The sequence below is a fragment of the Protopterus annectens genome, chromosome 1.part1, assembly GCF_019279795.1.
Source record: "Protopterus annectens isolate FY-2018-M chromosome 1.part1, PAN1.0, whole genome shotgun sequence".
In the NCBI taxonomy this organism is placed as follows: Eukaryota; Metazoa; Chordata; order Ceratodontiformes; family Protopteridae; genus Protopterus; species Protopterus annectens.
This window is the reverse complement of record NC_056726.1, coordinates 1,825,337,714-1,825,361,682: the sequence shown is the minus strand read 5'-3', so window position 1 is coordinate 1,825,361,682 and position 23,969 is coordinate 1,825,337,714. Positions and strand designations below refer to the sequence as shown.

The 23,969-nt window shown below is 42.2% G+C and overlaps 1 protein-coding gene across 1 annotated transcript in view; it reads left to right on the top strand.

Annotated features, from left to right (window-relative positions):
* The window catches only part of MRPS15 (mitochondrial ribosomal protein S15), a 179,561-nt gene that overhangs the window by 96,122 nt on the left and 59,470 nt on the right, over positions 1-23,969 (top strand). The window contains exon 3 of the mRNA XM_044084816.1: positions 19,183-19,241. Within this exon, the coding sequence (XP_043940751.1) occupies positions 19,183-19,241 (59 nt within the window). The remainder of the gene's footprint in view (positions 1-19,182; positions 19,242-23,969) is intronic.

Genomic DNA, 23,969 nt, shown 5'->3' with positions numbered 1-23,969 from the left:
TCCTCCTGTTGCCACTGTGACAACGGATGCCTCCCTGATCGGGTGGGGGGGGGGCATTTTCGGGGCAGGACAGTCCAGGGCACATGGCAACCCTTCGAACACCACTTGCACATAAATGTCTTGGAAATGAGAGCGGTACTTTTAGCATTGCAGGCCCTTCAGGACTCTCTACCCACCGGGACTATTGCAATTCAAACAGACAATATGTCTGTAGTATGGTACATCAACAAGCAGGGCGGAACCAGATCCTACCCCCTATGTCGAGAAGCACTCAGACTTTGGCAATGGGCGATCTCTTCTCAATGGTTTCTGGTAGCAACGCATATTCCCGGGAAGTCCAATGTCATAGCGGACAGACTGAGCAGAGCCATTCTCATGCCTCACGAGTGGTCTCTCAACCAGATAGTAGCGGAAAGAATTTTCAAAAGGTGGGGTCAGCCTTGCTGCGACCTTTTTGCAACACCTCTAAACAGCAAGTGCCCAGACTTCTTCACCCTCTTCCCTCTCCCAGGTCTATCCCCCAGAGACGCTGTAGTTCACGATTGGCCCCGGGGTCTTCTGTATGCATTCCCCCCCTTTCCCTTGATTACTCAATTAGTCCAGAAAGCGACTGCCTTGAGAGCCAGGATGATCCTCATTGCCCCTTACTGGCCTCGACAAATTTGGTTTCTGTTCCTGCAACGCCATCTACTGGAGCAGCCCTGGCATTTGAACCCAGTGCCAGATCTTCTGACCCATCAATCGGGTGGGCTGCATCAGTCCCTTCGATCTCTCAACCTCGCAGCTTGGTTGCTCCACTTCCAACCCTAGCCAGGCTTCCCCTTATCTCTCAACTAATTTGCGATATCATCCTCGCTTCTCATAAGTCTACTACCAGAAAGACTTATGCTAGCAAATGGAAGCATTTCTCTGTCTGGGCAGGGGAAAAACACGTGGACCCCTTTACAGCTCCTGTCCAGACAGTTCTAAAGTTTCTAGCAGAACTCTTTCGATTGGGTTCCTCCTCAGCCACCATCAGAGTTCAACTGGCAGCTATTGCAAATTTCCACGTTGGCTTGTCAGAGACCAGCATCATGTCCCACAAACTTTGCAAAGCCTTTTTAAAAGGAACCCTTTTACTTAGGCCCCCGGTTAAGGACTCTCCCCCACCGTGGGACTTAAATTTGGTTCTGTCTTTAATTCTTCCTCCCTTTGAGCCGGCGGCTTCTTGTTCGTTGAAGTTGCTCTCGTGGAAAACACTCTTCTTAGTAGCCATCACCTCAGCAAGATGGGTCTCGGAACTTTAAGCCCTTTGCGTTCGCCCTCCTTATCTTGTTTTTCACAAAAACAGCGTGTCACTTAGGACTAATCCATCTTTTTTACCCAAAATAATCTCAGAGAAAAATCTGAATCAGACCATAGATCTTCCAGTCTTCTTCCCAAATTATACCAATAGAGCTGAACAAAAGTTACATTGTTTGGACGTTCACAACCAGTTACGCTTCTCCCTGGATAGAACTAAGCAGATGAGAAAATCAAACCAGCTCTTCCTGTCTTATGCAGAAGGGAAGCAGGGCCAACCAGTCTCTAAGGTAACCTTGTCCAGGTGGTTGTCTTGTCTTATAGGTTCATAGGTTCGTACTAGGCTATCTGCCCTAGGGCATTTATAAGCCTAGCCAGAGTGTATGTGGCTTACACCACCCCTTAGGATGAGAATACTACGCCCTTTTAGGGTTTAGTTTACTATGCCTCTGTCTAGTAGTGACACAGAGATGACCCCCGGGGTAAACCTACGATCTCCCATCCACTCGTCGAGATTTCTCTTGAATAGAGTCAGTGAGGGGCTCTGCCTAACATGGACTGGGATTCTGTTCCAGAGTGTAGGGAGCCTCTGGGTTATGAATTTGTCCCTCCAGCACATTCTATTTATTTCTGTGTTGAGGTTTAAGTCACTTGTTCTCGTGGCTCTGATGGATTTGGATTTTCTGAGGTGGAGCATGTCCATTAATTCAGGATTGGACATGGCCTTGTACGTCAGGCACAGATCACCTCTGAGTAGGCGGTATGCGACTGAATAGAGCTGGAGTTTTTTCAGTCGGGCAGCATATGACATATGTTTAAGACCCTTTATCCTCTTGGTGAGGAACTTTTGGGGTCTTTCCAACTGCTGCAGGTGTCGGGTGAGATACATCCCAAACGGGGCATTGTACTCAATCATTGGCCTGATAAGAGTACAGGGGCACAATGACCTCTCTTGATCTAGATGTGAAACCCTTCATGATAAGGTAGGCAATATAGAAGGTCTTCCTAACCACTTTGGCAATGTGAGTGTCAAATGAGAGGTTACTGTCAACCTGGGTCCCTAGGTCCATGATTACCTCTTCCGTACTTAATGGATTACCGCCTATGTGGTAATTTGTCGGTACCTTGTTTTTCCCAAAGGGTATGACTATACATTTTTTGGCGTTCAGCTTAAGGCCATGGCTCTGGCACCAGTTATCCGTTTCTATGAGGCCTCTCTGAAGGATGTTTGTGTCCACTGGAGTATCAATTATGGCGCCCAGTTTGCAGTCATCTGCAAACTTTGTCAGCCACAATCCTCCTACGTTTGCCTGTACCTAGGAAAAATAAATGCCGAACAAGAGGGGTCCCAGGACTGAGCCCTGTGGGACACCGCTTGTGACTGGCTTAGAGTCTGACATGGCTCCAGCAACTCTGACCCTGTGGGTTCTGTCCTTGAGCCAGTTTGCAACCCATCTTGTGACATATGGGTTTACATTTAAGCTGGTGAGTTTGTTTATGATGCCCGAGTGGGGTATTGTGTCAAAGGCTTTTGCAAGGTCAAGGTAGGCCATGTTAACTGCTTTACCCTCATCAATGGCCTTAGTGACTGTTTCAAAAAAGTCGACCAAGTTCAAAAGGCAGGATCTGCCCTTGACAAAGCCAAATTGGGTAGGATCCAATGTCTGTAGGTCCCCAATGTCTTTGTTTATGAGTTCCATAATGATCCTCTCCATAGCTTTGCAGACCAGGCTCGTCAAGCTTATGGGGCGGTAATTTCCAGGGTCCGTAGAAGCACCGCCTTTGTGAAGTGGGACCACTGTTGCCGTACGCCACTCTTTGGGTACTTATCCTGTAGTAAGGCTAAGATTAAACAGCAGCCTTATGTGTGGGTTTAGTTCCTCTTGGAGTTCATGTAGCACACAGCCCGGGACACCATCCGGTCCTATCGATGCTGTGTTTTTAGCTTTAGAAGAGGGCGGCTCTCACCTGGGCATCTGAGATGTTTGGGAGGCTACACTCTGCTGGGATAGTTATTTCTCCTTTTGGGGGGGAGGGGGAGGAGAAATTTGCACTGAACCTGTCTGCAGAATGTTGGCAATGTCAGTGGGTTCAGTGTATTTTGTGTTATTTTGGACTAACTCTGAGCATATCTGGGAGTTTCCACCCAGGTTTCTAACATAGCTAAAGAGGGCCTTGTCATTGCCTTTTGTGTCTTTTGCGATTTTTCTCTCAAAGTTGGCCTTGGATGATTTTATGAGTGATAGTAGTTTTTTGCTAGTACTGATCAGAGATGCCTTCCCTTTTAGGGATTTTGCTCTGTCATGTAGTAGCTTCCTCCTCCTGTTGTAAAGTTTGTTTATGGCTGGGGTCCACCAGACTGGGTGCCTGCCTTTGGGGGAATGGGTCTTGGTTTTATTTGGGATTGCATGATCATGTTGGTCTACCAGTTGAGGAACAGGGAACTTCCTACTAAGCCTAGAGCCCACTCGACCAGAGCTTTAGCTTCTTCAATAGCCTTTCAGGCAAGATTGCCGATGGATTCCATTTGCGCAGCGGCCACTTGGGCCTCTCCACTTACCTTCATTTCTCATTACAAGCTTGATATGGCCTCCAGAAGTCGGGCTGATTTTGGTTCCACTCTACTCAAGAGTTTGTTCCATTGAGACACACAGGACTTAAGTGCTAGGGATGCTGTCCCATCCAGCAAGAATGAAGGCGAGATTGACAACTTAACATTGAGAAGTTATGTACTTACCATAACATTCCATGTTAGTTGTCTTCTTCTCGCCTTCTTTCTTGCGTCCCACCCCCCATCCCCCTAGCCTGGGAAGATCTAGAATACCTTGTGAGAGAGTTATTGCCACCTCAGTTATATCCCCAGCTAGCTCCCTTGTCCCCTTTTTTTGCTAGCTCTTCTAGAGGGGTTTATATATATATATATATATATATATATAGATATAGATATATATATATAGATATAGATATATATATATATATATATATATATATATATATATATATATATATATATATATATATAGATAGATATAGATATATCTTCAATTTTTGTATCTATGATTAGGTGGATTATTCTCTGTTGTGGTGGGACGTATATGTCCATAGTGTTAGCTATCAAACAAGATACAAGATCTGGGTATATATGACGCCTAGCATTATGGGACATAGTATAGCCTCGAGCCGGTAAAAATAGCTCTCGAGCTTTAGTATTAGGCCGAGTCGGAGCCGAGGTTCGGCTCCAAACCCATCCAGCAAGAAAGAAGGCAAGAAGAAGACAACTAACATGGAACGTTATGGTAAGTACATAACTTCTCATTCTTCGTCTTTCACTGTTGCAGTCCTTACATTTGGGTTTATCTGCCTGCAGATAGCCCTCAGCCGGCCTGAATATCAAAGTCTTGATTTCTGCGTCTGATGCTGTCTCTTCTTCCATGACATCAGGGGTATAAAACATGCAGCTGACACCATTACATTGGTCTTTTTTGCCGCTCGGTGCCCGAAGCAGAAGTAGTTCACAAGTGCCAGTCGGCCGACTCCTGAAATTTTCGTTTTCGGGTTTCAGAACCGAAGTGCTCAAAAAAGCTAAGTACCCCATTTGGGATCCTTTTTCTTGCTCTACCGATGTCAGTAAAAGTTAACAATTGTATTACCTGTGGATAGCAAATGCCTCATATTTTCATTTGTACTGCATTCCTTGCTTAGGCCCAGACCACGACATCCCTCGCTGTCGGTTTTGTGCCTTATTCAACCCTTGGACTATTCGTCGTTGGTTTCTTTTTGCAGAAAATTCTTTTGGTACTCAGTTTAACTATCCAGAAATGGCTTCGGTAAACCATCCGACTACCGACATTCCGAAAAAACCTAAAGATAAAGACAGAGACTGACCGCATAGATCCGAAGCTGCCAACGACGCTTCCATTAAGCTAGTCGCCAGTTCGCAGTGAGGTGCTTTCGCAGCCCCTGATACCCGCTACTTCAGATTCACAGGCCTCTACTGAGACCCATTCGGAGTCCGGTATGCCATGAGATGCCTCTTCGACTATGGAACCTGCAGATGTCTCTACTTTGGATGAGTCCGGAGCCTCTGTGCAGGCACCGGCTTCAGAGGGTGTATTCAGGCCTACTGACTTGCATTTCAAACCAACGCCATCATCTTCAAGGCCTAAAACTCGACCCACGCCTAGAAAACCGACATCCAATCTGCATGATTAGGCCCATATTCCTAAAAAACAAATAAGAATGGCTGAAGACCTTATTACTTTAATTAGGGGAAGCCAGCCTTCATCCTCTAAGAGACCTAGAACTGATTTTCCTTCTGATTTTTCTGATCAGGATTCTGAAATTTCTGTTTCTTCTGATTGCCAGGATTTGCCCTTATCTACTTATGAGGATTCCATTCCTTCTGCTTCCCCTCCAGAGGCTTTTTCTTTTGGTGAAATCTTGCACACTCTTAGGGAGCATTTCCGTTGGGAAAGCCAGGATTACTCTGACTCCAAAAAGAGGCTTAGGGAATTCTTACTCCTCCCTCAACACGGGCCTTTAGCTATCCCTCCTGTCCTGGACATTGTAGATGATGCCTTCTTGGAATCGAGCCTGGCCCCAGACACTTTACCTCCAGCTCCCAGGAAGCCTGACAGGAATTAGAGTACCTGACTTTCACAGGTTCCTCTTCAGGAACCCTACTGCAGACCCAGAGACCATTTCCCAAGGACCTAAAGGCATTAGGGCTACTACTGCCAAAAACCCTATCTCCTCTGATAGAGATTCCAGGGCCTTGGACAGATTGGGTAAGAAGGTGTACACTTCTGCTACTTTGGCCATTAGGGCCTCATTCCCTCCAGTAGAGCTCTTTAAAGTGTGTATCTTTAACTCCCAGTGGGTGTGGCTTCAGTCTTTAAAAATTAAGTTATCACCTCACAGTTCTACCAAATACTAATTGACAGAGCTCATATATGAATACAGTTGTGTTTGCCATCATGTATGCTTCAAGATAAAACATTCTGATACCTTGTATGTGGCATGGTTTTGGAATTATTAATACAAATATGAACAGGCAATATTTGACGCCTAGAGGAGCAGTAGGAGGTAACTGCAGAAACGCCTGGAGACGTCACTCGGCTGTAATGAGCTCTGCCAGTTTCATATGTTAAAATATCAGCAGCATATTGTGGGACTACTTAAACAGAAAATGATTTTGATTCCTGACCGTGCTGAAAATAAAAAAATTACAGGATTTAATGCATTCTGATGAACAAGTTGGTAAACATACTTTGCAATGTGGTTTTGACTCTTAAGAAGCATCTTGCAGGGCTGCTGTCACTGGGTCTGTTCTTAGAAGGCATGCTTGGCTTAAGGAGCAAAATCTGCCAGATCATGTTGAAGCTAAATTACTGGATGCTCCCTTAAACCAAGACCGCCTGTTTGGCAACAAAGCAGAAGTCCTTAAAAAGATGGAGGAAAAAGCTAAATCTATGCAAACTGTTAAAGATTTTCTGCATGTACAGCCTCCCAGATTTAGCAGGCATTGGCCTTCTAAGAATTGGTCCTTTCCTGTCTCTTCCAGGCCTTCTCAGTCCAAACCCAGGAACAGCAGACCACCTAGGCTACAGTCTCAAGGTACGCACAGACCTAAGTAGTGGGGGGCTCCCACTTCCTATGCTGGAAGTAGTAAGATACCCCCTATGGAAAAATGTCACAATGACTTAACCTTAAACCTTCCAAACCCTGCTCAACTGCCTGCTCCCTTAGGGGGAAAGATTGCCCTTCATGCAAAAAACTGGGAACTCATTACCTGGGACAAATGGGTTTTAAGTATAGTTTTCCAAGGATACAGATTCCACTTCCACACCTTACCAACCCCAGACGGTTGGTCAGACCTACCCCCAAATCAGTGGGCAGAGGCTCAACAGCAGGTTCTCTCTCTTCTAAGTATCAGGGCTATTCAACCTGTCCCAGCAGAAGAAAGGGGACAGGGTTTTTACTCGAGGCTTTTCCTGGTACCCAGAAAAGACAGCTCCTGGCATCCTGCTGGACGTCTCTATTCTAAACACCTTTTTGGTAATCCCAAAACTCAAACTGCTAACACTTTAATAGCTGCTTTCTATGCTAGGCAAAGATGCCTGGTTGGCAACCTTAGACTTAAAGGAAGCTTACCTGCACATTCCAATAAGGGAATCTTGCAGGAAATACCTCCACTTCAGAGCAGGCACCATGCACTATCAGTTCTCTGCACTTCCCTTTGGCTTATCTACTGCGCCCAGGGTATTCACAAAGTGTCTAGCCCCAGTCATTGCATTTTGCAGGCAAAGATATACCCTTACATGGATGATTGTCTAATTCAGGCAGAAAGCCAGGACATGCTACTAAAACATCTGGCATTTGTAAAGAAACTTCTAACCTCACTGGGGTACACCTTAAACAAAAATAAATCTCATCTAGTACCCTGCCAACAAATTGTATTCTTGGGAGCAAGCTTGAACACAACTTCACAGATGGCTTACCTCATGCCAGAGAAACAGCCTACTTCAAACAACTGGCCACAAAGACCCAGCTATCTGCAAGGAAAATCCTGCAAGCCCTGGGGCTCATGGCCTCTTGCATTCTACTTATTCCATATGCAAGACTGCATATGAGGAAACTACAATGGTATCTAAAAAGCCTATGGTGTCAACATTCTCAGGACCTGAAATCAATAATTCCTATCATTCCTTGCATAAAGACAGAGTTCCTTTGGTGGGCAGAGGCCTGCTACCACAACAAGGGGCTCCCATTCAATCTAACCCCTGCTGCCCAAACCCTAAAAACAGACGCATCAGACTATGCATGGGGGGGCTCACTTGGCAGGGCAGTGCATTCAGGGCAAATAGAACCCGAGTCAGATGCACCTCTATATCAGTCAAAAAGAAATGTTAGCTGTACAGAATTCCCTGACAGCCTTCAAGGACCACATTCTTCCAGGACAATTATTGGTAAAGACAGACACACCACTATTATGTCGTACATAAACTAGCAAGGGGGAACCCACTCGTACCCTCTCTGCAGACTAGCTACCAAGCGCACCTACAAGCTCAATTCCTGCCAAGCAAGCTAAATTCACTGGCAGACGACCTAAGCAGAAACTTCATGGACCCACAAGAGTGGAAACTGGAACCAATGATATTTAGCCTTTTGAGAAACAAATGGGGGAATCCAGAGATAGACCTGTTTGCCTCCCCTCAGAACTACCAATTGGACAAATTCTGCATGAGGACTTCCCACAATCATGCTTGAAAAGTGGATGCCCTGTCCTTCAGCTGGAAAAGCCTCTCAGTTTATGCCTTTCCCCCTCTGCCTCTCCTCTCGAAAGTTCTGCTAAAGATCAAACAGGACAAACCAAGGACAATACTGATTGCACCAGACTGGCCGCGCCAACACTTGGTACCCCCTCTTGCACAGTATGTCACTGCTGGAACCATGGCACCTGCCTCAGACCCCTTCCCTGCTGTCCCAACAAGAGGGCCAGATTCTGCACCCTCAACTTCAAACCCTGAACCTTGCAGCCTGGCTGATTCATTGAGCTCTCCAATAACATCCCTCAGTAAACAGGTGGTAGATGTGATTCTTGAGGCAAGGAGGCCTAGTACTAAAAAATCCTATGCTGAAAAGTGGAAAAGATACTGTTCCTGGAGCCAGACTCAGGGGATGGGCACAACAGTGCCCAGCTTACCGAATATTCTTCAATACTTAACAGAGATGCTCCACAAAGACCTTTCCTTCTCGTCAATTAAAATTCATGCCTCTGCCATTTCAGCTCATTATAATACTGAACCACACCTCTTCTCTCACCCCCTGCTAAAGCAATTCCTCAGAGGGGCCAAAAATTTTAGACCACCCAGGAGAGCTCCTACTCCAGCCTGGGTCCTCAACTTTGTATTGGAAAAGCTCACTGTACCTCCTTTTGAGACAGCTGGAACTGCAGAGTTGAGATTCCTTTCTTGGAAAACAGCCTTCCTTCTAATCATCACTTCAGCAAGAAGAGTGTCTGAATTACAGGCACTCATGGCAGTGGAGCCATACATCTTCCATGCAGACAGGGTGTCCCTCAGGACCAGTCCTTCCTTTATGCCCAAGGTGGTGTCTAGTGTGGTCCTTAATCAGCCCATTCATTTGCCTACTTTTTTCCCAAATCCAGAAAACAAAGGAGAACGAATACTGCACTCTCTGGACATGCACAGACATCTTAGATTTTATTTGGACAGGTCTAAGCCTCTCAGAAAATCTGAACAGCTGCTAGTTGGCTTTGCTGTAGGGGCAGAAGGGAAGGCCATTTCAAAGCAAACCATTTCTAAGTGGATAGCCCATTGCATTCATTTCTGCTATAAGCACCATGGAAAACCTACCCCACAGGGGATAAGATCACATTCCACCAGGGCTGCATCTACCTCTACAGCCTTTCTCAGAAGTGTCCCTACAAGGGACATCCTAGAAGTTGCTACCTGGAGCTCTGTACATACCTTCACCAAGCATTACCACATGCCTATTTTTTCTAAATCCAGAGCTGGTTTTGTCACTGCAGTTTTGCAGGGCTTAATAGCTGGTCCTAATGCTCTCTAACCTTCCTTAGCTTTGGGAATCATCCCAAATGTAATGACTGCAACAGTGAAACAAGAAGATCATAGTACAGTTGTGTACAATTACCATAAATGTAGATGTTCAGGTGTATTCACTGTTGCAGTCCTGGTTACCCTCCCTCCAGCCCCTTGACTTCTCTTGGCTATACTTTCTTCTTCTGTAGTGTATTTCAGCTTTCTGGTGTATTTGCTTTTTGTTGGAGGTGTAACCTAACATATAATTGCTTTCCATTATGGGAGCACCTGACATCTGGGGCAGAAAAATTGATGTAATGGCGTCGGCTGTATGTTTTATACCCCTGACGAACTGACATCATGGAAGAAGAGACCGCATCCGATGCAGAAATCCAAGACTTTGATATTCAGGCCGGCTGAGGGCTACCTGCAGGCAGATAACTCAAATGTAATGACTGCAACAGTGAATACACTCTAACATCTACATTTTATGGTAAGTGTACACAACTGTACTTTTCCTTTAGTTCCAGGTTTGTTTCTGTCAACCTCCATTTGCTTACTGTGTGACAATGAACAAGTCTCTTACCAGGTTGTACACTGGAGTGATTTGGAAATTGAGTTTGGTTCCTCTATGGTCTCCTGGATTGCGTTCTTAGTAACTGCAGATGAGCTTATCTTATTTTACCACATGCCCAGGACAGCGGCTGTAAAGTTTAGCATCTTCTGAAGCCTACAGTAAGCAGACTAAATAAACTTGTAAAGAAGCTTTGTGCAGTGTAACTGAGTCATTGGACTTCATCCAGTTGGATTTAAATGTGCAAGTAGAGTAATTTCTGGGCTTAGAACTATCTTTCCCAGTGAAGGCTTGTGCAGAGCTTCCTGAAGCTTTTAATGTTGTGAATAAAATTGTAACTTGGATGACCCCCACCCACCCAATCCACTATGAAGCCTACGTTAAGATGCTGTGTATGTAGTTTCAAAGTACTTGGTGCTGCTTTGGCTCCAGGAAGGCAGGTTTTCTCTGTAGGTCCATGACTAAGTGAAACAGAAAAATATCGACAAGGCATCCTTCAGCAGATATCTACAAGATCTCCTTGGTCGAGTATAGAACATGGAGAGATTTTTTTTTTTTTTTTTTTTCCCCACTTTGCCTCTCTACATGGAATCAGAAGTCTTGGGACAATGTGAACAAGAGAGGAGAATTGCAGTTAGGTTTTTTATCTGTTATGTTTATCTCATCTGTCTTTATTCTGGATTTCGTTAGTGAATCTGGTATTGGAAAACCTTTCCTTCCTCTTTGAATTTATAAGCTCTAGATCCTGACTACAGTTTAGAGAGTTGGGCTTTCACATGGCTCATTGTAATTATTACTGCACTGATGCTACAGCTGTGGTAGCGCGCTCAGGCATACATATGTGCAAGAATACCTTACAGAAGCTGTCCTTGCTCATGAGGCAGGGCACAGCCATCCTGAGTGTCCTCTTTAAAGGAGGGAAGGTATTATTTAACCAGCCTTTGTAGGACTTGGTAGACAAGTTCTTGATGAGGAAACACCTCCTTACCACTGTTGAGGACTGGTTTGATTTCCCACCAGACTCCTCTGAGCCTTTAATTCTTTCAGGTGAGCAAGCCTTTTAAGAACACATGAACAACTAACCTAGTAATGTATTTACAACTGAACAAGAAAAGAGAACTATGTAGCGTGTTTCCGTTTCCTGTTTGGTTGTTAATATGTTATGTACTAAGTTTCTGATTTGTACTGCACCTGATGTATGTGTGTTAAAAGTCACCATCTTGGTAGTTTCCTGTTACAACAGAGAAGTAACTGCTCTTGGGAGAGATGAGGTATTTGACTGTCCCAGAAGACTCTTTGTTGATACAGTGGCAGTGACAGCTACATGAAATTATGGGAAGGAAGGTCCCAGCTTTAGTTGTCAGGCAATAGTCAGTGTTTTCCTTTCCTCTTCAGTTCTTAATGCATTCCTAGGTTACTTGTTTGCACTGTCAATGTGGTTTTGGTGGAAAGGACCGACAGCTACTGTTTGGGGAGACCAGCTTTCTGACCGTCCAGAGCATACCTCCCAACCTGTTAGAGGAAGAAATCTGACAAAGCCAAAAGTAACGGGGGGACAAAGATCCAAAAATGAGGATACATTTTAAACCGTGTTCTAATAAACTTTAGCAAGTTTCTGGAGTAAAAGGCTTTCCTTTAGCTTGCATTTTCTGAAGTATATGAAATCTGAAACTCAAGCGTTTGTCATTATTTAGTGACTTCAGTCCTTAATGATTTTCCAGAAAGTCATAAATTTTGTGAGGAACAAATCAAAAATGTAAGGTGAAAATCCAGATGTTTTGCAAATTCTGGTCAGTTGAGGAGTATGTTCTAGAGACACCTTGTTGGTCCAGTGTCAGTGACAGTTACATGGAATGTGGGGGTCAATCCCAAACAAGGGTCTTTGTGTTCGTCTCCTGTTCATTTGTTTTCAAGAAGCAGCAGCAGCATCTTCATAGGCTAGTGAAGGGCCCTCAAGCATCACACAGTCTTACCTGTCTCCTGCCAATGGCAGCTAAATTGCTGAAGAGGACAAATCCACTGACCCAAAGTGGTGGCCAGAGTTATGCAAGAGAAGAAACTCTTTTCCCTTACCTAAATGACTTGCTTTGTGTGGCATCATTGAGTGACTCCCTAGAAGCATCCCTGTTGTGGACTGTTGCATGACTGTATTCTGCAAAGCTGTCTGCAAATAGGGAGACATATGATCCTGTTTTCACTGAGACAGAGTTGAGCACCCTTTATTGCTACTCCTCTCTGCCCACTGGAAAGGCCCATCATGAACTTGTAAGCCTGGATGTAGATGCAATTTTCTAGATTGAAAAGCCACCCCTCCAGACCACACACCCCCTTCCAAGGGCATTATAACTGTGTCAGTCTCTTGATGGCGCTGCTTGTATAACTAAGGACCCTAGATGTTACAGTGGACTTGTGTTTTCAGAGCCACTCTTTCATTATGCATTTTTTCCTTGTGTCATCTCCACCCCCCCCCTACACACACACACACACACACACACACACACACACACACACACACACACACACACACCTACCTCCTTCATAGAGTAGTATACATTCCTCACCATCCTATAGGTCACATTACTGTAACCAAGCCAGTATAATTTCCTAACATTGAAGATTTCTCTGGAAGAGTATTTGGTACACACCTTGGTTCCTCCAATGTTCAGGGGAAATCAGTCTCTTGAAAAGTGGGAAGCACTTCAGTCAGTTGGTGATTCATGCATTTCTTCCAATGCTTAGGACTATGGAGGGAAAACTGCTTCTGGGTCACTTTTAATTTGGTCTTGACACTTAGTGTTAGAGTAATTCCTACAAAAGAAAGAGGACAGAAAGAAAGAAGTTTTACATTTTTAGAGAAACCATGTATATCTGGTAGTGGGCTATTGGCGTATGCATCAGTTTCTCAGTGGTTCATTTCCCTAGTGAAGTAAATTGCTAGTAGTTTTTCTTCTGTCTTCTCCTTCAGTTGTGGATTCAGGAACCTTTGGAAGTTCAGGAGGTGTGGTACTTTGTTGATTCACCTGTTTGCTGCCAAGGAGAATATAGTTTGGTTATCCCCTCCTTTTATTCTGTGCTGCAGAGCAACAGGGAGTGCATAATCTTTATGATTTGGCAAGGAAGGTTCCTGAGTGGCTTTCTTATTTATTCCTTTATTATATGTATGATTGCAGAACTCATGGAAAATGATCAAAATTAATCCTCTTCATGACACTGTTGTCATGTAAGAGTAAGGTTTTAGAATTTAAATATTTACTGGCTATACATGTAACCTTCCTGGTTCTAGTGAAAGTGTTCCTCAAAAGTTGGATCAACAGCCAACATATTGTCCAAGCTTGGATTGTACTGGAAATAGGCCTGACAAAGTAAATGGGGCTGCTTTGAAGCCTTTTGCATGGCAGAATGGCAGATGTACTGTGCCAGATGGAGAATGTTCTCTCTGAGCAGGACTTGATCCCATACTGCCATTTCAGTCATTTTGTAGGTGGTTCAGATCTGTCTTGACAGCTATATTGTTTCACCCTCCTTTATTCCATGGCCAGTGTATTTTGGATGCAGGATTTTAAACATCCTCTAGTGAAACAGTTCAATAAGGATTTCTGTATCTCAGCCCTCTTTAAAGAAAACCTACCATCCATGGGATCTGGACTTCATGCTTCACAGGTTTGCATCTTCTGTTATTCTGAAGGTAATACGATTAAATGCTTTTCCTATTAGCCATCACTTCCATTCAATGCATCTTGGAGCTTCGGGTCCTCCAGTAGGGGACCTTGTCTGGTAGAAATATTTTTCTTAGTCTGATATTTTTTTCCTGAAAGTAATGTTAGACTTTGCTCCTAAACCAGTCTGTTCATCTTCCAATGTTCTTTGCAGTGGCAGAAACCAGGAGCGAGAACTTTTCATTTCCTGAGTGTGCACATTCAGTTCCAGTTTTAAGTGAAGCTGGTGCATGAGTTCAAGAAAGGAACAGCTGTTCATCTGCTTTTCTTTGGAGATGGATGTACTGGCAGCTACAAAACATACAGGTTCCAAATGGACTTCATACTGCAGTGATGTTTGCCATGATCAGGCAGTTCACTACCTACATTGGTCATTAGAAGAGGCTGATATCTGAGATCAATCCACCAGGGGCATCAGAGACCCCAGGAGTGGAGCATTATTTGCTACACTAGTTCTTCATGTATCTTTTTTCTTTTTTTTTTAACTTTTCCTCTTGGCTGTCTTCCAGCCTTTTCCAACTTGGTTGTCCTTATTACTTGGGATTCACCCCTATGATGCACTCCACTAAGAAGGGTCATTGATGTTGGATACAGCAGATTTGTTCTTACCCTGTAAGTTGATCTGTGAGGGTCCCCTCATGGATATGCCATCATACCTGTCGACTGTTTAGAATTTGGCAGAATGTCCCTGATTTCATTTTATTTTTTCCTTCTCCTTCATAAATGTTTTAGATTTTTCTTGTAAAACACATGGGATTAGTCAGTCAGTAAGGCCATATATTAGACTTTCATACATATTGCTAGAAAATGCAGGCTGATGCCAAACCTGTTAGTGAAATTTTATGTGAATTAGAGTAATATTTAAAAAATGTCAGATTATTTTTTAGCCCTTTGTCCAGAATTCTTGAGTAACGAAGAAGAGAGGTATATGTGAGATAAATACCTCTGTTATCCACTTTGCTTGCATCAGTAGGTGTTGTAGTTCATTGTAAGAAAATCAATTATACATTTATATGTCATTATAAAGGTTGTAGGTAGCAGATCATTTTTTTTCCTTTTTTCCATTACACCAAGGAAGTATGCTTGCTCTTTGTTTTGGGGTAGGGGTGCAAAATGGTGGATTTTTCATCATGTAGCATGTGATGTCACTGCATGTGCTAGTGTGGCGTATGTGCACTCCTTTTGAGATTGAGAGCTTCTTGGAAAAAAAAACATCAGATTGGAAGAGAAGAGAGGATAATCAGGTAACAGCCTCTCAGAGGAAGGTCTCTTCACAGGCCCGTTGCTCCATTAAGAAAGTATCTGCTCTTTCCAGTAAGTTGGCCTTCCTAAGTAATATTTTCTATTTAAGTCATAATGATCAGAAAGAAAATTTCTGCTCTGTCTTTGAAATAGTATTACCATTAAATTGTATGTCTTTACATAAATTGTAAATCTAAGTATCTTATATCAGGAACTTTTGGCATAAGCTTATGACATTCCTCCGAAGGCTTGTCTTGATTTGGCTGAGAAGAAACTGTGTGTGCATTCCATATTTCTGATTGATGTATCCACATTTCTTCTGGGTGTGGACTGGCCTAGTGAGTTTCTTCAGTGGAGCACCTACAATCAGAGGTGTTGCATCTTAATCTTCATTTGTTATGACATTCGATTAGTTACACCTAACTAACTCTGGCTCACAAGCTAGTATATAACCCAGAGAAATAAAACAACTTCTGATCATATCAAAACCAAACAAAAGAGCAGGACAAAGCCTATAGTCCTATTCCATAGCTAAATTATGGAATATTCTACCAACATCTATTACTTTGGTAGATTCCTTTAATGCTTTTTAATCTTCACTAAAAAGCTACTACCTTAACAACCCCACATATCCTTGCTCCCTTAATACCAGACCCCATAATCTTTTCCTTAGTACTCCTCTATCCAAAGCTATAGCCAGTCACTAATGACCGGTCCACCTACTATTTCTCCCTAACTCATTCCTTGGTGAAAAAAAATAGTTAGTGGGTACTGGTGTATATTTCAGTTTTAAGGCAATGTACTAATTTTGTTTTTCTGCCAAATGTCTTTACCTTCACCTCTATAGTAAATAGAAGGTGCTACAGTATTTGTAAAAAAAAAGTTTGCTGTAATGTGATAATTGTTGTATAATTTTTTTTTAATATAGTTTAAACTCTTTCTTTTTAAAATTGTATAACTGCCTATCGTCTGTAATCTGATGATGTTATTTTACTCATTGTGGAGCTTTTCTCCCCAGACCTTCACTGAAAATGGGTTTCTGACCCAGTGGACTTTCCCAGTCAACAAATGTCAGTAAATAAATAAAATTCACAAAGAACCGGATAAGAGCAGTGATTTAACTGAACTTAGAAGATCTTTGCATAGCTTGCTTATTGGCTGTTGTGCTGTCTTAAAAATCATGAACATTGTGCCACCAGCAGAAGCTTCAGCTATCCAGCTGACAGAGAAATAGACTTCTTTCTGAGATGTGCACCATGCCCTGCTGTTAAGCTCTATGCAAACTCCTTATGATTATAGACTTAATAGTGATGCTCCTCAAAGGTCATTTATAAGATCCCAGAGTTATTCTTCACTTTTTTCATCCTTTAGATTTTTGTAACAGATAGAGATCAACCACCCATTGGAGGAATGCTCCGACAGTGAAAATTATTTGCATATCTGCACCTTGGAAATTGGGGTAACACTTTGCTCTTGGGACAACAGAGGCATATCTAGTTTTAGGGCACCTTATTGATGTGGACTGACTGGTTGTAATTTAGTATCTAAACTGAGAGGGGCACAGTAGGTTTGTACCTCTTGTGACAGACTTTAGTAAGTCTGGCCTAGTTCTCTGAGATGAGCTTTGTCATCTAAGCCTTGTATTTCCTGCAGATTTATTTAGTTATGTTTTCCGTAACAACATGGACATAAACTTGATCTGGAGGTAGCTGATGATGTGTTATAAAGGTGGGCATGACCTTAACTGAGTCTTAGAATACTTCAGAAGTAAATTCTTCCTTGCTTAGGGGCAGAAGATGAAGATCTGATAGCAGAGACATCCTCCTTAATGAGTGCTGCTGTTGGGATTTTTCTTTCCACCAGTCACCTCTGATAATTTTTGCTCAGTGGATTGTGCATACTGTAATATTTTATTTATGTATTGCTGATTGCTAACTGAGTATGAGGGGTAGCCAGTGACCCTTTGCAGCCACGACCTGGGCACAGAAAGAAAAGTGAAATGATGTAAGATAATTTGAAAAGCTGAACCACAAAAATGCAAATGGTATATATACCTCTTACCCATTGAAATAATAACATGCATTTTATCATAGAAGCAGGAAAGAATTTCACATCACTGAAATAGTAACCTAGCCATTTTTTGGGAGTAGGTACTTTGTTTTATTTGAAGAATTGCTTTTTGTTTGATCTTGAAGCCTGCCAAAGTTCTCCATGTCTTTACTTCAATTGGAAGCTGATCCTAGTTTACTAAAGACCCTTTTCCCTGTTGCAGATTTGAAATGTGGTTGGACTAAAGAAGTGGCTTCATTCTGACTTATTCTGAGTTGATATGCTTATCTTCTGAGAGGAAGTTCTACGTTTAGCAGGGCAGTAACCTAAGTTAAGTATTTTGAATAGCAGAGTACTTAGTAAAAGGGAAGTCCTGCTTGGATCTGGTAGCCATCTGAGACTCAAAAAAAAAAAAAAGATCATACTGGTGGGTATGTCTATTGCCAACAAGACAAATCTAAAGATTTTATTTTCTGCTACTTGAAGCCTAAAAGTATTAGTAGCAAAGTGAAGAGTTAACAGGGAAGGAGGGTGCTGTAATTTGGGTATTAGCACATTTCTTACTAGTGCTATAAAGCAGGGAGGGGGCATAGGAGATGGGAAATTGAGAAGATGCTTTTAGTATCTTGTCTATGTGATTGGTGAAGGTTTTAGATGGAATAGGAGTGAGTTTTAGATAATTTAATCCTTAATATCAAAGAACAAAAAATATTTATGTTTTTAAGTTTAATTGGTAGAATATTTACACAGCAAACTTCAAATTGAGTCAGTCTGACAAGCTGCTGAGCTTGTCATTCTTTTCTATCTTGCTTACAATTTAAATGTTTGTTATGCACATCAGAGCCCATTTTATGTGGGGAAGGCATGATGTGAAACTGCCACACGGATGCCAGTGCTTCTACCCTGCCACCCAGAGATATTGAAGGGAGAAGCTCTTAGTTTAAGTTTACACCAGGAAGATGGCGACATTTGAAAGCTCCTCACAGGAGATTACCAGGAGGGTCATACATACAGTCCCAGGACACAACTAGCACACAACTACATGGACTGAAGTTCAAAGAGTAGGCCATAACCCCTGCCCTTCAGAGGAAAACCTGTTAATAACATCGCCTTCTGGGTCCTACAGGTGCTGAGCTTCTCCTTAACAAACAAGGCATTAAACCTGTGCCAGTCCTCATCTCAGTGCATTTTAAGGAGCCTGGGTGATGTGCATCTGTTTCCTACCTTAGAGGCTAAATTTCACATTTGTAACACCATTACAACCCTAAGTCTAAAACTAGAAGATTAGCAGTTGGATTAACAGAGAGAGAGAGAGAGAGAGGATTTGTTAGATTAATTACCTCACACAAAAATGCTTTGTATATTTCTTGTGCGTGTGCATTTATATGTATGTATAGCATGAACAGTGGGACATTTTCAATGCTGTGCTGTAATGAATGGCAAAGCTAACGAGAGAGGATTTACAGTTACGACAGCCACATAATTAACAACAAAGAAGTTGGCAATTTATATCTATAACTGACGATTCTTTTTATACATCATCTTTTGTTTTTAGAATTTGCATGTGTGAGTTTGAAGCTTATTTTCTTTGCTTGTTGTATGCCTTTTGTTGGTTCACTGCCCTTGGTAAGTACATTTGAAGTGAACATATCCAAATGCTACTCTTTGGTGGAAGAAATGTAAACATTGCTTACCTGCAGTTTTGTAGTCACTGCTCGTCTAGGAGTTGTAATTCTTGCTTTCTTTCTCCCTCCAGTTGCCAGATTGACAGCAAAGATTAGAAATTTGCAAGAGCATTCTCAGAACCATCCAAAGGTAACACTCTAATGAACACTTCACATTAGCTTTTTGTATCCTATCCCTACCTGGAGGTCTTGCATTTTTGTTGGACTTATTCTGTTGAGATACTTAACAGCATTTTTATCATATCTGTCGTGCCTGATTTCTTCTGTGGTTTTAATTACTTTTAGTCAGTCAGTTTCTCTCACTCCTTTTCTTCTCTAAGTTTACACTGTAATAGTTGATTTCCTTTGACTAGCATCCGTCTTCTGTCTTTCCTTAGAAAAGAGGACCTGGTAAATGCCATCAGTATCCCAGAAGGGGGGTAGACATTATTCTTTTACTGTTCCTATATGCAAAAAAAGTCTTTTTTTTTCCTTTCTAGTATTTCATTCCCACACTGATATGAATCCTTTGTCAGCTGGTGACATTTATTTAGCTGCTCCCCTATAATTTCCACTCTTCAGAAAAGGAAGGCACAAAACTGTGGTGGTAGATTCTTGGAGCCATCACACTGGGTTAAGGGGCTTATGTAATGTTACTGTGAATTTTTCCCCCATCACCACTGTGATGCAGAATGTGCTGTGGTGGACAGGTACATTTTTGTACATGGATATTCACCAGATATCAGCTCATTTCTAACATGAATTCTGTTGATAGTGCTGAATCCTCACCTATACTCATCCTTACCATGAGTAACAAGCAGTAGCTCTTGGTCTCTTGACCGCAAGACAGACACACTGTCCCTGTACTAGTAGATGAGCATGTTGCTGATCTTTCACCAGAGTTAGTGGGCAAGCCCACCTGCTGTGCTGATATTTGTATATTCTGCAAAGAAACAATTTTCCCACAGACATCTCTGAAATGTCATCCAGATTGTTTGAGTAAGGAATATTTTGCATGTATAATGTACTTAAAGTAGTTTTTTTTTAATTATGTTTCATTAATAAAAGAAGTTATGTTTATGGCCCTGTAACTTAAATTTTAAGGTGCCATTGGGAGTATACCCTTTGTAAAATAAGTCATAGTCCTAGAATATATGAGGCACCTGGGCCATGTAGCCATTTACACCTTGCCTGTACCCATGCTTAGACCTTGTCTCCTTTTCCAAGAAACAAAAGACCAATTATACTGGGGTGAATTTGTGAATACTCATCTAGTTGTATAATTCCTTGCTAAGGAAGATAGTTTGTCACATTGCACAATCTGGCGAGACAGTTTGTTTTATAGAAGGGTTAGTTGCCACATATTGAATGTGTTTGTACGACAGGATTTATTTTCTGAAGCTGGTTCAGCTCTCTGGTTGTAGGGTTCACATGACAGTGTGATGTGGACTGCCAGATCCCTAATGACTGAGAAGGCAAGGCACAGACTGTCCTTAAGGAATCTGTAGAACACTGAATACAGGGGGAGGGTCTTCAGTCACCCTTTATGGTTCAAGTCCTTCAGTCCCATGATCTTTTTGTCAGGAACCTTTGGAGTCTCTTTATCTGCCTGACTTGTTTAGTAAGGTATATCCCAAAGGGGACATTGTATGCTATGACAGGCCTGATCAGTGCAGAATATAGAGCAGTCAGGACTTCTTTGGACCTAGAGGAAATACTTACTTGCCTAATAACAGTTGATTTAATGTTGTCAATCTTCATCTATTCTTGACTTTAGGGTCTACTGTTCAATCCTCAGAACCGGTCCGGCCGTTAAATAGCTCGCGTCAACCAAAAAATTCTCTTGAGCTACAAGTCTACCCACAATGCCCCACTTTACATTACCTCAGAACTTGTTTGCTGTTCTTACAGCAAGATGCATCAGCTGACTCCTGTCTCGTAGCCAAGTAAAACTTTGTATTTTTTGTCCATTTTTCTAAAATTAGTAGTCTCTAAACTACTTAAAACGCTTTGTTTTCTCTGGTCTACCCATAGTGTGTGTGTGTGCGCATTACCTTTGCAGTTGGTAATGTCCACTTCCATCATTGGTAGTTCCCTTCCCCCTCTACTTTACGGTTAGGTAATCTTTCCTACTTATTGTTGGTAGTGTTTTCCTTTGTGGTGTGACTGCTTGTTGGTTCTTTTCTCCTCTTTCCTTTCTTCTGCCTCTCCTGTATATTTTTAATTAGGGTGATGGCAGAAAAATCTAACAGCTCCACTACTGGATTTAAACAATGTAAAGAGTGTGGCAGGAAAGTGCCAGACTCAGACAGACATGATTGTTGTGTATATTGTTTGGGGGAGCCCCACTCAAGTGCTGACTGTATAATCTGCCAGGGTTTCAGTCATAGAGCCCTGGTAGAATGTAGAAATAAGCTTATCTTCAAAGGGCTTCTTAAAGCCCCTTTCGAAGAAGCCTTGTCCAAGGCCAACCAGTGTCCTCCAGCCTCTGGTTCCAAAGCTTCCCATTTGGTGCCAGCATCTCTGTCCGACTGTTAAAAAGCATAACCATGCATCTACAGGTTCCTCTTCAGAACCAAAATTTAAGGTTCCGAAGCTTTCGGAACAGACAGTCTTCGGCACCGTTACCCTTACTGGTGCCATTGACACAGACCATGATGCCAACTCAAACTATGACTCATACTGCTCCCACTTCATCTACAGTTCGAACAAATATACCGATTGTCACAGCTGCCATGTCAACGTCAATATCTCCCACGGCTCCACAGAGTTCCGGACCTTTGGAGTCTTTAACTGCCTGCCTTTAGTAAGGTACATCCCAAAGAGGACATTGTATTCTATGATGGGCCTGATCAGTGCAGAATGTACAACAGGCAAGACTTCTTTGGACCCAGAGGAAATACCTGCATGCCTAATAACAACTGTTCTAGTACAGAAACCTGTGATACCCCACTGGTTACTTTCTTGCTGTCTGAGGCTGTGCCTGCCACCATCACAGTGTGGGTTCTTTTCCCAAATCTAATTAACTGTCCTTGTAACTATATAGGGATCAATTTGGAGTGTGTTTAGCTTGTTGATAATGTTGGCATGTGGTATAGTATCAAATGTTTTGGTGAGGTTGAGATACCGTTAAATAGGGCACATATCAAGATGAGCCTGTATTCCGGTATGGCTACATGTTTTTAGAAGATGAAAGACAAAGGCTGATATGAACTGCAGTTGCTTCATTCAGGAAGACCGTGAAGCTGCTTTTTTATTTTAAGAGAAGTTTTCTTAAAATGAATTGAAAAAGAAGATTTAGTTGAAGAGGGGTGTAAGATTGCAGAAATGGGATAAAGTTGACTGTTGAAAATGTGAACTTAGATTTGAAGCATTCAGTGATGTAGAGGGGTTACTCTGTGACTTACTGTGTTTGTCTTGAGTGCAGTTTATTTCACATCTCTTTGAGTAGAACCAGAGAGTTTCATTGTGATAGAATGTGTTTTTTTGCCTTCTAAAGGCCCTTTTGCTTTGGTTTCTGTGGATAATATAGTGAGTTTTGGATTCCATTTTCAAGTTTTGCAGGCATATTCCTTGCTTTTTAAAAGGTGATGCACAACTGGGAGCAAAAGGGCATTTCTTTTAGCTTTTATATATTTAAAGAAGTGAGGGAAATGTTTGCTTTGAAAGTTTAGTAGTTAGTTGTGCATGCTGAGTCAGGAGTCTGAGTCTAAAAGAACTGAGACTTGTTAGCAATAAGCAAATAATTTTTCAGGGCAATAAGCAATTAATTTTTCAGGGCATGTAAGTTGCCTGAAGATCTGTTTTTGAGGGGTAAACTTTTTTTTTGGGGGGGGGGGTGGTTAAGGAAGACCAGTTAAAAGTCTGAGCTTTGGTTAGGAAGAATGACCGTCTGATTGTGGATTTGGAGTGATTATTTGTGATTACTATTTCTGAGACACTGGTTATTACACTGGAGGTGTGGTCGTGTGGGTTTGTGATTAAAGACAGATATGCTGAAGTCTGTAAGAACCTTAGGAGGCCGTGTTTGGTAGGAACAAGGACTTTAATTTTTCAGGTACTTAGAAGCAAGTTATTTTGCCCAGAAGTATGGGCAAAAAGAGTTTGAAGGAAATTACGGAGTGTAACTAGGGAGGAGGAGGAGAGTGGATAATAAACCAGGGCAATTGTGACTCTGACTTGTGTGGTGGAAAGGATAAAGAGGTCAGCATAGTGATAGTTTGGTGAGCATTTACTGGAAATGAAAGAAGGTGCCACATGATGGTATTGAAAGAAGATTTAAATAGCAGAAGACAGCCTCCTTCAGTATGCTTGTTTGATCAGCCTTTTTGAGCTGTGTTCTACTTTGGGAAATGATCATATAGCTGAGAGCTTGGATTGAGCATGGTTGAGCTGAGAGTTTGAACTGAACAAGTTTTCACAAAAAGAGTAATATCATTGTTCTTTTGCTAAAACCAGGCTTGGGTAAAATGTAATTTATTGTTTTTTTCTGCAGTTCCCTATTGAAATGTTGGCACTCTTAACATCAAGTGCCAGCACACTGGAGAGAAAAAAAATGAAAAAATGCAGGAGAAGAATGAATATTAAACATCACTCTTCTCCTTTAAACTCCTCTTTGCAAAGGGGCAAGCTTCCCCTGCACCCCATCCACTCCTCCACACCCCCTGAACTTATACGTACCATTCCTCAGGAGGAAAGGGGGTATTTTGAGAAATTACCATCTCAGACTTGGTATATGCAAGTACTCAATAAAGTGGGTCCTGACATTTCATGTTGTTAGCTTATCCTGTGGATATATAGAAAGTGAAAATTGAGACTAGTATGTCTGTGGCAAAGGATGAGAGGAGTGGCATATGTTGATGTATATTGAAAGAGACAA